The 15,302-nt window shown below is 44.1% G+C and overlaps 4 protein-coding genes across 4 annotated transcripts; 3 read left to right on the top strand and 1 right to left on the bottom strand.

Annotated features, from left to right (window-relative positions):
• Positions 1-291: 291 nt before the first annotated feature.
• On the top strand, positions 292-2,054 carry IAQ61_005378 (uncharacterized protein; the record flags this gene model as incomplete). Its single annotated transcript, XM_066096776.1, has 3 exons — positions 292-519; positions 586-1,842; positions 1,899-2,054. 3 exons carry the CDS (start codon positions 292-294, stop codon positions 2,052-2,054), a joined length of 1,641 nt encoding a protein of 546 aa, XP_065953127.1.
• An 812-nt stretch (positions 2,055-2,866) lies between these two features.
• On the top strand, positions 2,867-3,768 carry IAQ61_005377 (uncharacterized protein; the record flags this gene model as incomplete). The annotated part of the gene is made up of 3 exons (XM_003840189.2): positions 2,867-3,185; positions 3,266-3,482; positions 3,558-3,768. 3 exons carry the CDS (start codon positions 2,867-2,869, stop codon positions 3,766-3,768), a joined length of 747 nt encoding a protein of 248 aa, XP_003840237.1.
• A 512-nt stretch (positions 3,769-4,280) lies between these two features.
• IAQ61_005376 (uncharacterized protein) lies at positions 4,281-4,712 on the bottom strand (the record flags this gene model as incomplete). The annotated part of the gene is made up of 1 exon (XM_003840190.1): positions 4,281-4,712. One exon carries the CDS (start codon positions 4,710-4,712, stop codon positions 4,281-4,283), a length of 432 nt encoding a protein of 143 aa, XP_003840238.1.
• Positions 4,713-7,407: 2,695 nt separating this feature from the next.
• Positions 7,408-9,111, top strand: IAQ61_005375 (uncharacterized protein; the record flags this gene model as incomplete). Its single annotated transcript, XM_003840191.2, has 1 exon — positions 7,408-9,111. The coding sequence occupies one exon, from the start codon at positions 7,408-7,410 to the stop codon at positions 9,109-9,111; it is 1,704 nt and encodes a 567-aa protein (XP_003840239.2).
• Positions 9,112-15,302: the final 6,191 nt, after the last annotated feature.

Here is a 15,302-nt window from a genome sequence, read left to right as displayed (position 1 = left end):
GGGTGGGGGGGGGGGGGGGCGCCATCATTGTATAGTGCCAATTATGAGGATTTGACCATTTTCATTCAATTTTATTGTTACTCCACGTCTACTACCCCTGCCAATGACGGACACCCCCCCTTCTAAAGTGATCCATTCGCGCAACCACCCTCGACCTCACATATTCAAGGCTGAATCCAGAAAGAAGTAGAAACATGAAAATAATAATAGAATTAGGCAGAAAAGCGCTTGTGGCGCATGTATTGTGTCGTTCACAATGATGGTGAAAGTTGCTCGACTTGGACTGTAGTCATGTTCAGGATGCACAACGACTTCGGAAGCGCCCTCATCCTTGCCACCAACGCCAACTACTGTCGTCGATCTCACGACTTCATACCCGGAACACCACCTTCTCCTCACCCACGGACCGTCACCCGTCAAGCACATAACAGCCTGTACGCTGGGAAGCACCTGGCGGCACTTCGTATATTGACTGTGAGGATGGCGGAGGCGCCATTTGGGTGGCCGCACAGACAAAAGGTGAGCGCTGGTAGTACAACACAGACAAAGGGTACAAGGGACGATCCACTGACTATATATGCGCAGCGTTCACTGACCCAAATGCAGGCTGACGGTCGTTCTGTCTCGCCTGCATGGTCTTTTGGCTCACTCCATAACTCCCACGAACAGCCGGTACATCCAGAGCGCCTCAGCGACTATCGCTCAGCACAACCACAAGCCTTCGATTACCGAGAAAGCCAAAGCCAAAGTCATTATCACGGGCTAGACTCTACCTTTGAAAACTTTTCTAGCGCTCCAGTTTCCCAGGCAAGCAGACCAACAACGCGATCGGACTCAGCTGGGGCTTCGCCGCCTCTCCAAAACGCACAACCAGCCCCACAGGTGGCAGATATGGCGTCACAGACACCGCGACGCTTTGTCGGGGATGGGTTTGATTACAGACGACCTGCTGGGCCGGCAGGTTTACATGTAAATCATTCACAGGAGCAGGCAGAGGACAATGATGGCGAAGGAGGTATCATGGTGGATTTGAGTGGACCTGAGAATGACAGTGTGATCGACCTGACCGCGGACGATTCGGGTTACGGGGCATCCCAGGACAATAGCATGCGCCACAACATTCAGGCTTCTCGATCCTCTGCCCATCCGCATGGAAGGAACAATGCTACGCCTCGTTTACCGAGGGGCATGGATATCATAATCGATTTGGACAGTGGTGCAGAGGAATGGAGAGAAGTAACACCAGGATCTCCAGAAATCGAATTCATCTCGGCACGGCCATTGGATCCGCACCAACGAAGATCGTTCTGGCGGCAAGCTGGCAACATGAACGCAGACGATGTTCAGTTTGTGAGGGAACAAGCGCTGCCCGAAAACGACGTACGACGTCGAACGAACCGAGATCTGGATCATGCTCTAGACATGCTGGGCATCTTGGGCGGCAACTTTGGGCACCTCCGCGCCCACGTCGATCGTTATAATAACCAGTTGTTGGACGGTGCGGGCGGGTGGCGAGGCCGTGGTCCCATTGCGCCTCCACGGGCACCACGCGCTGCTAGTGTGCCGACCAGTTCCAATTCTGAGCCTGTCCGTGTTGGAGCGTTTGTTGCACCTACTCTCGACTTTGGCGTAATAGGATTTGACATGGTAGGCATGGGCGGAGCTCGTGCCGCAGAACAACAGCCGCCACCGACATATGACGCACCTCCCAAGGCACCCGACGGCTTTACGCGGAGTCCAGCCGAACAAGATGTTCTGGCATGTCCAAACTGCGGAGACGAATTGTGTGTAGGAGACGATGATGCGAAGAGACAGGTGTGGATAGTGAAGGGGTGCGGACATGTAGGTTTGGCGCTGAATGCTAGCGGCTTGATACTCAGATACTGATGTCACAACAGGTGTACTGTGGCGAATGCACAGCAAATCGCGCTGTTAAGAAAAGCTCAAAGGGTAAGGAAAGGCCACCAAATACCAAACCCTTCAAGAAGTGCGTGGTAGAGGATTGCGAAAGGAGTGTAGTTCATCGCAAGAGCATGATCCAGGTCTTCCTATAGTGAGTCGCACCATGGGTTAGAACCGGCATACACAATGCCTCTAGGAGGAAACAGCTAGGATATGGTTGTCTGGTATGCGCTCATGATACCCATATTCCTGGTATAGGTATTTCGATTTTCTCCCCTCCCTTGCCCTCTGATTCTTCTACTTTGTGGTGGTGGTTTGCTTGACTGGTGTTTTGGCGCTGCATCGGCATAGTATAGCGTGCATGTTATTTCTGCTTTCCTAGATTATAACCATATACCCATCCATTACACACGATATCTACAATATGAGCGGGCAGGTTTAAAGAAACAGTTTGTGGAGGGATAGTCAACTTGTGTATATTTTGGCATTGCATGGATAGAATGAAGAACGAGCAGATATTCTGGTACTCTACAACCACAGAACTGTTTCGCATATCACGCCTCACTTGCCTTGGTCTATCCATCGCCAAGGAGACTGTTTAGATTCTACCGTGATCACTTGATAAGCTCATTGGAAATCGCAGAGCCGCAAATATTGCAACAAGGACGATGATCTCACCGCACATGCCCCTTCTGGGTATTGGAACCCCCACGCATCAGTGCCAAGCCAGCCCGTGCTTTTTTTCTACGAGTTACGTCCCAAGCTTTCTAAGCCTCGGCTTGAATATATCCAACTCAATAGCTGCCTTCCCGTCTGGCAACGACTCATCACATAAATCCAATGACAGCAAAATAGGATACTCAATATTGAACCCTCCCAGGCCCAACTCTCCAGAAACAACAACATATTCTTGCCGCCGCACCGCCTAAATCCCCAACCACTTGCCATCACCATCACCATAAACATGTCGCCAAACCCCAAATCCAGCCCGAAATCCAAACCACCACCCAAATCCTCCTCTCCAGCAAAATCCGCATACCTGCTCACCTACAATGCCGTCTCCGCTGCGCTATGGGCTGCTGTGCTATATCAGACTCTAACAATTGCGACCCATGAGATTAGCACAGCTCGCGAAGCCGGAGGGTTCTTTGGAAGCGGTGCGATGGGGTGGGCGAGTGCGACAAATAGAGGTCTGGGTAGTGGGAGGGTATACGGTGGGTTGGAGGTGTTGAGCAGGTGGGTTCAGACAGGGGCGGGGCTGGAGGTGCTGCATTCATTGGTTGGTAGGTTGGCGTCTTGTTTTGTGTCCAAAAGAAACTGAAATCATGAATAAGTATCCGTATAGAGCTAACACGGATAATAGGTCTTGTGCGCGCCCCCCTACTCACGACACTGATGCAAGTATCCTCGCGCTTCCTGCTCGTCTGGCTCATTGCGTATCCGTTTCCGCAAAGCACAATGCATAATCCTGTCTATACTACCATGCTCCTCGCCTGGAGTATCACTGAAGTCGTGCGATACTCTTACTTTGTCTTTACGCTCAGTGGGGTTGGGGTTCCCAAGTTGTGGACTTGGCTAAGGTATGGTTTCTCCATCGCTCATGATCATATAGTCCTTGTCCAATTGAATATTTCACTAACCAGCATTTGATTCAGATACAACACCTTCCTCGTCCTCTACCCCCTCGGTGTCTCGAGCGAGTGCTGGCTTGTATACAGCGCTATTCCGTTGGCGAGCCGCGCCAGGAAGGAGTATGGTATTGCGCTCTGGGTTATACTCGCGATTTACGTCCCGGGCATCTACGTTCTATTCACCCACATGCTTAAGCAGAGGAGCAAGGTCATTGGAGAGAACAGGGAGGCGTAAAAGAGGCTGACGGAGTAGGTTTCTCGAGCGGGAACACTCGGAAGATTATAGACAGCACTGAATATTAACTTTCGCTGATACACGAGGGCGATGATACATCCCTGTATATTGTATATTATGGTCCTTTTGTACTGTCCCTGCCCTGGTCTACATGTAATTCCGATTATGCTGATGTAGTGTTGCAATGCCCTAACCCTAATGGCATGCAACGGCACGCCCGAAACAGGATGTTATGGGCTAAGTTCAAACCCTCATGGTCTCAAGCTTAAAGCCACTCTGTGGACGTAGACATACTTCCCCAGGATTCCCTACAGCCCAAGTCAAGACAAAGCAGAGCGATAGTGTAGTATCCTGTCACTACATTACCAAATAGCACACAACTTGCCGCCCACTCCCCCACTTCCCCTGCCTCCTCTTCTTAAAAACCGCGGAAATCATTAGCAACACTCCACACTGCCGTCGCCAGCCAAACCAACGCATTACATTATAATCACATCCCGCCACCCATTCATTCATCTCCCAGTCACCGCGCACTCCCACCCCCGATCTTTTAAATATGCCTGTCCCGGCTCCTCCAACCTCACACTCTCCCTCTGCTCCAATTCTTTCGTCACCAATATACTGTTCAGACTTATTCCCAAATTCTGTTCTTCGCGTGCACCGTCGTTGACAGTTGCGCTGCTTCTGCCGCTGTTGCTGAAAGTATCCCTGCTAATAGATATACCATTGGGAGTGGTCTTGACGAGACGGTTTCGCTCGTAGCGCCGAAGGAGAACGGCGATGAGCGGCACGCACAGTAGGAGGAGGATTATTGCTACGACGAGTGATATTATTGCTGTGGGAGAGAAGCCAGAGCTGGGTTGCGAGGATGTTTGGGCAGAAGGGGCGAGGGGCGTGGTGGGTTGTGTCGAGCGGGAGAGGATTGGCGGGTTGGCTGTTGACATTGTGATGGGTTTTTTCTTATGGTTGTTGAGATGGATATATGGAATTAGGTGGAGTTTGACTATAGTCCAAGAAATTGAGGATTTGGTATTGAAGAGAGCGGTATGAGAAGATTTGTCGTTGGTAGTGTACTTGGTAAAGACAGTACCGTAAGTTGAGAATGATAGAGACGGCAAGTTGAGATAGTAATTCTCGAGTCTCGGTAAAGACAGTGATGCTCAAGCTCGACAATGAAAAGGCAAAAAAGAAAAGCAAACGTTCGCCCAATGACAACATAAAATAAAATCTCAAGCGTCTATGAACGTGTAAAGTAAAGTGATAGATACCGGTACCACAGGTAGTATAAGAACACGAGGGGCACACACCCCTTCCCCCTCCTTAACCCAGCACCCATCTTCCCCAAACCAGGATCCCACAACGTCAACCAGCAACACTCTATTCCAACTCACCGAACCCCCTTCCACCGAAGGACCTCGTGGCCATACCACCTTTATTAGCGTTCTCCCTCTACCAGTGCATGTCTCATGGAATTGGCCCACGCAATGCTTAGCGGGCGTTCACATCCGACCAATCAGAGCGCATAGTCGGCTGTAGTAAGGCAGAACGGTGCGCCACCATAGCTGAGTATTCGAATGCGAATGGAGGGAGATGGGTAAGCATGCCTCGAGCCACGGGTGCGATGTTTGATTAATCTGATGCGCAGGTGATGGGTTTAGGTGTGCGTGATTTGCGGGGGAGGGAAGATTGCAATGGCGGGCGGTGTTGGTAGTACCGGTACCGGTACCATGTACCCAAGACCAAGGTACCATCTCGAACATACCGTACCCTAGCAAGGTAAGGGGGGCATTTTACTCGGTAGATAAGTGAACCGTCGGCTGGCAGCAAGGCACGTACACAGTACATTCTGCTGCCCCCCTGGACATCATCTCAACCCGCATCTGTTCCCAAGGACTACTTCGGTACCTATTCAATATTGCGGATTTCAATGATTTTGATGATACGACGTTTCGGGTATTGACTTCAATCGTGACCATACTGCTAGGTAACTCAGCTGGAAGAACAGGTCAAAACACACGTATCACAAGATCAAAGCCGGATAATCAAATGAGACATGGTTCGGCAGCGAAATTGATCCTTCATGCGAGATGTCATGCGGAACAGCCCTAATCCCAGCCTTACGAGTCCTATCGTGCCGTACCCCCAGTCTCCAGAGCACGAATCTGATTAACACCAACCCTCATTAGGTCGTTCAGGAAAATTAATAGAACTCTCTCTCCCATAAATGGAAACAGCACTTGGGTATAGGTATGATGCTGAGATCTCGTACGTTCGGCTACCTATAATGGATACACACGACACAGCCCCGTCTCATGTGCTGCAGTCACCCATGAACTTAACATGTCCACTAAGCTTGGGTCATAAGTTAAATCAAATGCTGTGCGAAGCTGCATGATGAAATTGGGAAGCTTTTATTTATTTATGAGTCTGTAAGCCCACCCTGGCCTTTTGTAAAGAGATGATCAAATGACGATGGCAGAGTCTGAGCGCAGATAAAAATTACCCCCGCGAGATAGTCAAGAAAATACTCGCAAGTCTTGTGAGCTGCTACGAAGGGCACGAAGATAATGTTGAGAGGGTGTACTGGTCATGATTGTCGATCTCTATAGCTAGGCGATTGTAAGTACAATAATATTTCTAGATTACTCTGGCTGACGCTTGCATTACCTCGCCGAGAAGAAACAAGTCTCGGGGCGGGACAAGGTGCAGTGATGATCTTGGGAGGCGACAGACTGAAGAATACCAGTGATATGTAAGTGAAAAGACTCCAGACTGTCTTTAGTATGCCGAAAAACAATCACGTTGTCTTGTGTCTAGCAATGCCATTATGAAGGTCGCGTCCCGTTCAGGAGTGTGGCCAGTTCGAAGGGTAGATAACCTGGGCAACAGAGTACGATAAGGGTCATGGTTCATGGAGACTGTAAATCGCTGCCATTTCCTGATTTAAATCTGAGCGGTAGTTCAAACAAAGTTGACTGCCGCTCCTTAGCCTTGTCGAGCTTCTTTGTTCTCATCGTTAACACACGGATCACGACTTCCCCGAGCATGACGCTTGCTACATTGATCGCCCCATCATCGCCGCTTTCGCATCGAAATTGGAGAATTCTTCCAAGTTTCAATTTCACAACTCTATGACGCGGGGGCTTTTTACTGTCCAGAAGGCGGAATGCAATGTCATTTCGAGATTCGACATGCGCGATGAACAACGCTCAATTACTGATATTCTATTAGGGAATTCCTAAGGACAACGCCTGTGCGTCTACAAGCAGTCTCGAGTTTTTTAAGGCGATTCTGAGCTCCCCACGCTCACACATCGTGGTGAAGGAGTTAGCAACATTCCTGCGCTAGATTCCATCGGGTATCCAACTTCATCCCACACCTAGACTGAAGCACAGCAGTGGCGAATGTAGCAATCGTAAAGAGCGCTATGAAGCTGTCTAGGCTCTTCTATACGCCTATGGCCGTGCGGCTTGGATTGGAAATATACATTTTGTCTGCATATGGATTGCGACAAGAGACTACCACCGCATCCGGCACATCGATACTACGTAGCATGAATGTTCAAATGGCCTTCTTATAAGGTAACTCAACTTTGAATTGCAAAGTTTTTCCCATTACAATTCACACCTTGCACGAAAAATGCGTTACAACAATATGCGCTTTTCAGCGCTCCTCTCAATCACTTGCAGCCTTGTCGGGTCTACTCTTGCGCAAATCCAGCTCGGAACCGCAGGAAGCTTTGGAGTCATAGCTAGTGATACTGTAACGAATAGCGGCAATACAGTGATTACCGGTTCGCTCGGTCTATTTCCGAATACCATGAGCTCGATAACTGGATTCCCACCTGGGCGTTCAGGTACCCAATATGCTGGCGATGCTATCGCTGACAGGGCCATTCAAGATGCCAGGTCTGCTTATGGGAGTGCTGCTTCATTAGCACCCACAGGACAAATCTCTGCCGATCTTGGGGGACAGACTCTCGTGGCGGGAGTCTACACATCGGCGTCAGCAGTGCAAATCACAGGGCCACTTACACTCAATGCTGAAAACAATCCCAACGCCCTTTTTGTTTTTCAAATCGGCAGTACCCTCACGACTGCTTCCGCTTCGTCAATTGTACTTGTCAACGGTGCGCGTGCTTGTAACGTCTTTTTCCAAGTCGGCTCTTCTGCTACGCTTGGCAGCACCACCATCTTCAATGGTAACATCCTGGCCTCGACTTCGATTTCTCTTGGGGACGGTGCAACCGTTAATGGCGGGCTTTACGCTTTGAATGGGGCTGTTACTCTCATAAACGACCAAATTTCTGCACCGGGGGGCTGTGAAGCTGTTCCGACATCCACCCTGTCGACATCTACCACGCCAGTGGCATCTACTACGCAGACGACTGTTTCGACCTCAAACACAGATACATCTGTAACCAGTCTCACGTCAACATCGTTGGGAAATACCATCTCCAGCACGGGCAATGTACCAGGGGTGACCACTGACTCTACTACCGGACCCGATGGAGGGACTGTGACGACTCCTACCGACGGTAGCTCGACTACGACCCTTCCGAATAACGACATAACCACGCTATCAAGTAGTACCGGTACTGCCATCACGAGTGTTCCCAGATCTGGGTTCAATACGACAATCACATCGCGCACCACCCCGCCACTGAGCACACCAAATGTACCTGACTTCCCACCCAACTTTCCACCTAATTTTCCACCCAATTTTCCACCTAATTTTCCACCTAATTTTCCACCTGAGACACCCAATACACCGAATGTTCCTTTCACTAGGCCGAGCCAGCCTATGAATACTCCAGAAACAATGACCACGCAATCTAGGTCTACCATGCGATCCAGGTCCACCATGCAATCCGGGTCCACCTCAAAGCCTACGTTATCCAGCGTTCGAACAACGTCTCGTCGTGCGACTAGTTCAATTGCTTCAGAAACTTCATCGACCCTCAAGGTTTATTCTGTATATGCCACTAAAAATGTCACCTCATCAGCACCGGGTTACAAGTCTGCAACAAGTAGCTACCAGGCCAATTCGGCAAACTTCACACAACCTGGTTATGCGCAGTCAAGACAAGTCTTGACTTCGAAAATTTACAATGGGGTAACCACCATCAACGGAACTCCATGCACCACCCTCTCGTATTTCGAGCCGACTTGCTCTTGCACACAGACCACTGTCGTTCCTATCGCGCATACACCTGCACCGCAGGTGGCAACCATGAAATTGACAACTGTAAGCGGTGTACCCTGCACGAAAACGCAGTATTATGAAGAGACTTGCGACTGTGTACGCACATCAAATGTACCAATTCAGGTTGTAGGTGCCTAGGCCAGTATTGCCACCATCATCGACGAAGTGCCTTGCATCACGTCCAAGTACTACGAACCTGCCTGCAATTGCATACAGACGGCGACAATTCCCGTCCGAATCGCTAGCGGTGGTGAGGCGCCCAATCCAGCCGTTACGGCTTGCCCTGCCTCGACAAATGTCTTGTAAGTCCATCTATATTGCATTTCACATTACTTGTAGGCTAACTACTATTAGATTCAGTTGCATGTCGGCATGCATGGAGTCGTACATGCCCGCTTCGACAACCACATCGGGTAGCGCATAGAAAGGTGACAGGTATATACTCTGTTGCGTCAAAGAATCGCATGTAGAAATTTGGTAAATTGAAAAGCAACGTCTTGTAATTAAATCTTTGATAAAATGAGGTTATCTTACTTAGTAATCGGTCTCGTTCCCCAGTCCTTGTGCAAATACACTTCGGTGCTACTGTCCTGCTGCACATATATCCCATTTGTGATTCATCCGTAGCGCTTGTACGTTATACACAGTACAGGATGACATGTCTAACTCCTATAAAGGTGGACTAAATGGACTGTTCTCGTCGAGGGGTAGCACTGGGTATATGGTGGTCGTTATATCACAAGGCTCAAAAGCTTAGACGGCTAGTAGTTCACCCCCTTGTGCGTATATTTTCGATACATTCGGCACATCTGCCCCACAGTAGCTTTCAAAATTTTACAGTTACGTTTTACAATCATGACCCAAGCCGTTTTTCAATGACCGTACTAATAAAATCTCCGGATTAATACTACAATATCAAAGTTTCAAGGATGTATAAACTTAGGAACAGCAAGGTGAAAGCTCACAAACTGGTATTTTATGGAAGGACAATAGTCTAGCCTATCTATCAAATCCGCGTTGTAGAAGGGTGTTTAGCTACTAAGACAACTGGTATCACGGCATGGTAGTTCTGCTAACCTACAAATCCCGCCAGCCTTAAGTTATGCATGATGGCGAAGTTCCTCATGCAATAAAACGTGATATGGTTATCATACAAGTTCTTCATAGTTCTTGACCAAAATAATTCCGTACTTTGTGCATTGTCACTAATTGTTACGTGTGAGCTCATGGTATGCGCATGTGGAAAATATGTCCTGTAATGTGTTGAAGATAGTCGAACAGTCCCCTTGCCGTACCAGCTATTGCAGGATTAAAGCAGCTTTTGCGTCCACAAATCTGGCATGGCTTACCGCACTTAACTTAAAACTCTCTTGACAATACCTAAACCAGCTTCTCTCTTTCTTTCTTAACCCTACCTAAAATATCGTGGAGATAGTAATAGATTTTACAATACTATACTAGTCACCGCCTTAGACAACAACCTGTCTGCGTGCAAGATAGGCAACACTATCTAAGAGAAAACGCAGTTTCAGGATCTAAGGACAGAATCTATGCTAATAAAGATCTCTAGAAGATATCTTAAGTTAAGGCAGAAGATGTTGTGGCATAAGAGTTCAGGTCACCCTCTCCACCCCCCTCTCTTAACTAGACCTATTAGAATGCTAACACCGTTATTAACTAAAAAATTTCTTTTGCGCTTATCTAAACGGGTTGTTTTTATGTAAAATCTTAGCTATGTAACATAAAACTATGTTTTAGCGATATAACAAGTGTTGTATTGCTAGCTATTAGACTAACTAAAATTCAATACTAGCCACACACTAGAAGACTATTTAGGAGATAAGGAAGTATAAATTAAAATTATATTTCTTAGCTCTACCGCCCGTGCTATAGTTAATTTCCCTAATTACTAGAGAAGAGTTTAAAGAACCTAATGTGTCTATATATCTCCTCTATCTTGTTACACTTAATATTATATCCTCTATATATATTTATTACTAGCTAGGCACCTTTATATTATTAGGATAGGTTACCTATCTATAAAATTTAGTCTTAAACTTAGTATAAAGCTCCCGCTCCTGTAAGTAATATTAGCTCTACACTATTGTAATTAGGCCTAGTATTGAAAGTATTATAGAATCTTAATTAAATTCACTAATTTATTTACCTAATTATAGCTATAGAGTGTACTATATTGTAATAGAAACTTATATCTATATATAAGAGAAAGGACGTAAGAATTTTACTAGAAATGCTTATATTAGAGTTAGGGATACTAGCTAGAATAGAAAGCACGATCTGCTACAATATATATAGAATTCCTAGAAGGAATACGTGCTATAAAAAGTATAATAGTTATTATAGTTTTAGGTTATAACTGCTGCTGTTAGGCTATGGCGTGCGCGCATGGTAGGACTATAGGGTATAGCGTGCCCTGCGCCCATATATACTATTCTATTCGTGAATAATCTATTATTGTAGGAGGGATAACAACCGGATCACGGAGCATCTTGATCCAATTAATCCTAATCAATCCTGGTTAATACCCCTATATAACCCACTATCTAATTAACTACCAGCTTACTACCAAGTGCCTAATAAAAAGTAGGAGGTCTAGTAAGGAAGGTTTACTAATTATAAACCTTCTAGTAAGGGTAGCTAAAGCTCTATATATATAAGTCTAATTATAGTAGATATAATCTAATAATCTATCTCCTAAATTATTCCTAACCTTAGTAATCTAAATTTCTATAGTTATAAGCCTAGTTTGCGCTATACTAACTTATTAAAGATTATCCTATCTATTTAAGTATACTACTTAACTTAATTACTAAACTAGTAAGCTCTATCTTTCTACACTATTTCTTAAGTAGAGCTTACTTACACTCTTCTACTATAAGCGACCAAATTCTAAAGTGCAATATCCTACTTACTAGATTAACTAACTAGCCTACCTAGTATATTTAATTTAGATACCATGCCCTAACTAAAGGGATCTAGGTAGAGATAGACCCTAATACTCTAGATACTAAAAACCACTTTAAGAATAGACCTATTAAGCCTAGTATACTAATAGGTATTATAGTATCTTATATAATAAGCAAGTAGTATAAGCTCTAAATAGCCTAGTACTAAGCTTACTTATTATATTATATATTAAAGGTATTAGTAATCTAGAATCTTTTTATATAGGTTTATAATATAGTAGATTAAGGGATCCTTACCCTAGCCTATATAGGGCTTATTAATTAAGGAAGAGTAACCTTATAAGCACTTATCTAAGTGCTCTGTAATAACCTAGCGCTAACTAATTTAAGCGCTGTAACACTAGCGAGATTGCAGTACAAAGCTTATCTTGCTAAGGCAAAGATAAGTAGCTAAGACACTAATTACTAGTAGAAGGAGTAGATAATCCTATATACGCAAGCTAAGGTATATAACATTCCTAATATTAAAGGATAGCTTATAGTAAACTATTAGGGAGAGTAACCTATTTAAACAAGGAGAAGTGGGAGGGGCAAGGTTTAATAGTAGTGGTGCTATGGTAGAGGATATAGTTTAATGCAGGAATATAAGTAAAAAGATAATATTATAAAGTTAAAGTAAAGTCTCTAAGAGTTATTATTATTCTATCCTCTAGTCCTTTATACCTTTATACTATTTAATCTGCCTAACCTTTTAGGCTAAGCCTTGTTTTTCTCCTATACATCCCTTACTACAGCACAAACCTCCCCCTCCTTTAAGCTTGGCCCTATTAAGCTTAGACCTTACTCTCCTCCTCCTAGTCTGCGACCCTAGTTCCTAGCTTGTTAAGCTTTAGGTAAGGGAGTAGGAGTATCTAGGGTCTCTAATCTTAAACCTAAACTTAACGAGACAGTTCTCCTCTGCGCCCTAGCTAGACTTCCTAGATAGCCTAGCCCTAGGCGCCTAGATCCCTCCACCTTCTGTTCCTCCTTAATGGCTCCTAGATGCTTTTTAACAGTATCTAGAGTCTCTAATTGCTTAATCTATCTATTATACCTCTACTACTCTCCTGCCTTAGTAGGCTATACTCCCTTTATACTAAAGTAGGATTAGTCTAGTACCCTAGCATCCTTATCCTTGCTAAATGCAAGCTTCTTATTCTTAATGCAGATAGCCTAATTCTTCTTTAACTCTTTTACTATCTTAACCTAACTCTTCCTAATCTATGCTCCTATCTTTTCTCTATTTAAATCTCCTATTAGGTACTTCTAGATCTCTGCCTTTACTAAAGGGTTATCCTATTAAACCTAACACATAATTACCTTTAAGATCTAGGTTAGGTAGGTAGCCTAGATATCCCTAGGAAACTACTATTAGACTCTACTATATTTAACTAGGTGCCCTAATAGAGTCTTTAAGGCTATACTTATCTATAGGTAGGCTAGTGTAATCTCTATATATATCCCTATCTCTAGCACCTCTATTATTATTATATTGTCCTACACTTTTATATACTATAGCAGAACTATACACCACGTTTAAGTAGTGGGTCTAGTAGATCTATGCGGCATTACTAGGCTTGTGATTCTTGCCTATCCTTTTTAGCAGATCTCCTTCTCTTATTTTACTATAGGGCACTTCTCCCTTAGCTCTTTAGGCTAGTGCACCCTATCTTCCTATGCTTAGATATAGGCCCTCTTGTTCCTCCTTAATCCTCTATCTATCTAATTTACCTAATTCTTCTATACTTCTTTAAACCTAATTAGAAGCTTAGTGTAGTTATCTTAGACCTTGTTATTAAAAGAAACTAAGCCTTAGATTATCTTAAGCCCTTATCCTAACTGCGCTACCTTAGAAAGGTTCACGTCTATGTAATAAAAGAAGGTCTAGTCTCCTACCTAGGCGTACTTAGTATAGTATAGGTATAAGATTAGGTTTATAGTTTCCCTAATTATAGTATATTAGAGCTAGTATCCTATATCCCCTTATACTAGCTATTAAATAATAAAGTAGTACATAGTCCTGCACTACCCTAAATTAGCTACCTACTTTATCTCCCTTAAGTGCTATTTGTATATCTTAAAGCACTTATCTACTATCCTTACTAGTTCTAGGTCTTTATAGATCTAGGTAAAGGTATCTAGGGTTATGCTTCCTTTCTATAAGAAGCCTTAGTAACTCTACTTAAATCTTATTACCTGTTATAGTTAGGCCTAGTTAATTATTAGTGCTATCTTCTTTAGCTAGTAGTAATAAGCTTGCAAATCCTTAGAGGTGTAATCTTAGTTAAACAGCTTAGTAAAAGCTACTGCAGTAACTAGGTTAGCTTGTAAATTTCCCTATTCTCTAGGCTTATAGTATAGCACATTTAGCTATCTATTACTTGCCTCTATATTTAGAGTCTAAGTGTAGAGCCCTATCTTGCTAGTAATAAACTTTAAGTAGCTAAAGCATACCTAATTTAAATCCTGCACTATCCTCCCCTTAGCGTCCTAGATAGTGCTATAATTAGTGACTTTGTAGTACTATGCTTTAACTAGCTTCCTTTGCTTAGTGTTGTTAAGTGCGCTACTCCTAATCCTAGTAGCAATTAATTATAGTGCAGAGCGTTAGTTTTTGCACTAATAGGGCGCTTTATTCTTAACTGTAGCATACTTATCTTTAGTAACACCCTCTTCTTCTAGTATTATTATCTTAGTATCTAGAGTCTTATTAAGTTCCTTAAGTAGTCTAGGTAAAGAGTTGCGTAATTTATTTATTACCTCTATATTAGTATCCTATAGTTATAGGCCTACTACTATATATTAGCTAATAATTCTAAACTCCTAGTAAATATTCTCTCCTATCCTTTTTAGGAGCTAGGTGGCGTGTCTTCCTTAAGCTCTTATTATCCTTTATATAGGCGATTCTGCTAGAGATTCTTCCTCTAAGATATAGGTAGCTAATTTAATTTCTCCTAGGGTAGTATTTAGTATATCCTCTATCCTCTTCTTATAACTCTATAACTCCCTTACTATACTTCCTAACCTTAATAACCCTCTATTCTAGACTACTCTCCTATCTAGCAGTATAGTCTAGGCGCGTCTAGCGTAGGATATAGTCCTAGGTAGCTAGTTATAACCTAGATTCTTAATCTCTTGTGTTACCCTCTCCTCCTCTACTTTCTTTTTAGCTACTTCTCTGCTTCCTTATAGAGAGCTAGCTAGAATATCTTTAATTTCTTTTAGTACTAGTATCCTATAGTTTATTAATAGCCTTATGCCCTCTTTTTATATCTATTCGCTAGGGGGGATTATACTAAGTAGCACCCCTACCTAGTTCTCTAACTTCCTGTACTATTATAGCACTAGGCGCTAAATCCTAGT

This window comes from Plenodomus lingam (genome assembly GCF_022343315.1).
Source record: "Plenodomus lingam strain CAN1 chromosome Unknown contig_22, whole genome shotgun sequence".
Lineage (NCBI taxonomy): Eukaryota > Fungi > Ascomycota > Dothideomycetes > Pleosporales > Leptosphaeriaceae > Plenodomus > Plenodomus lingam.
Note: the sequence above shows the minus strand (reverse complement) of the source record. Positions and strands in the feature narration are given on the sequence as shown.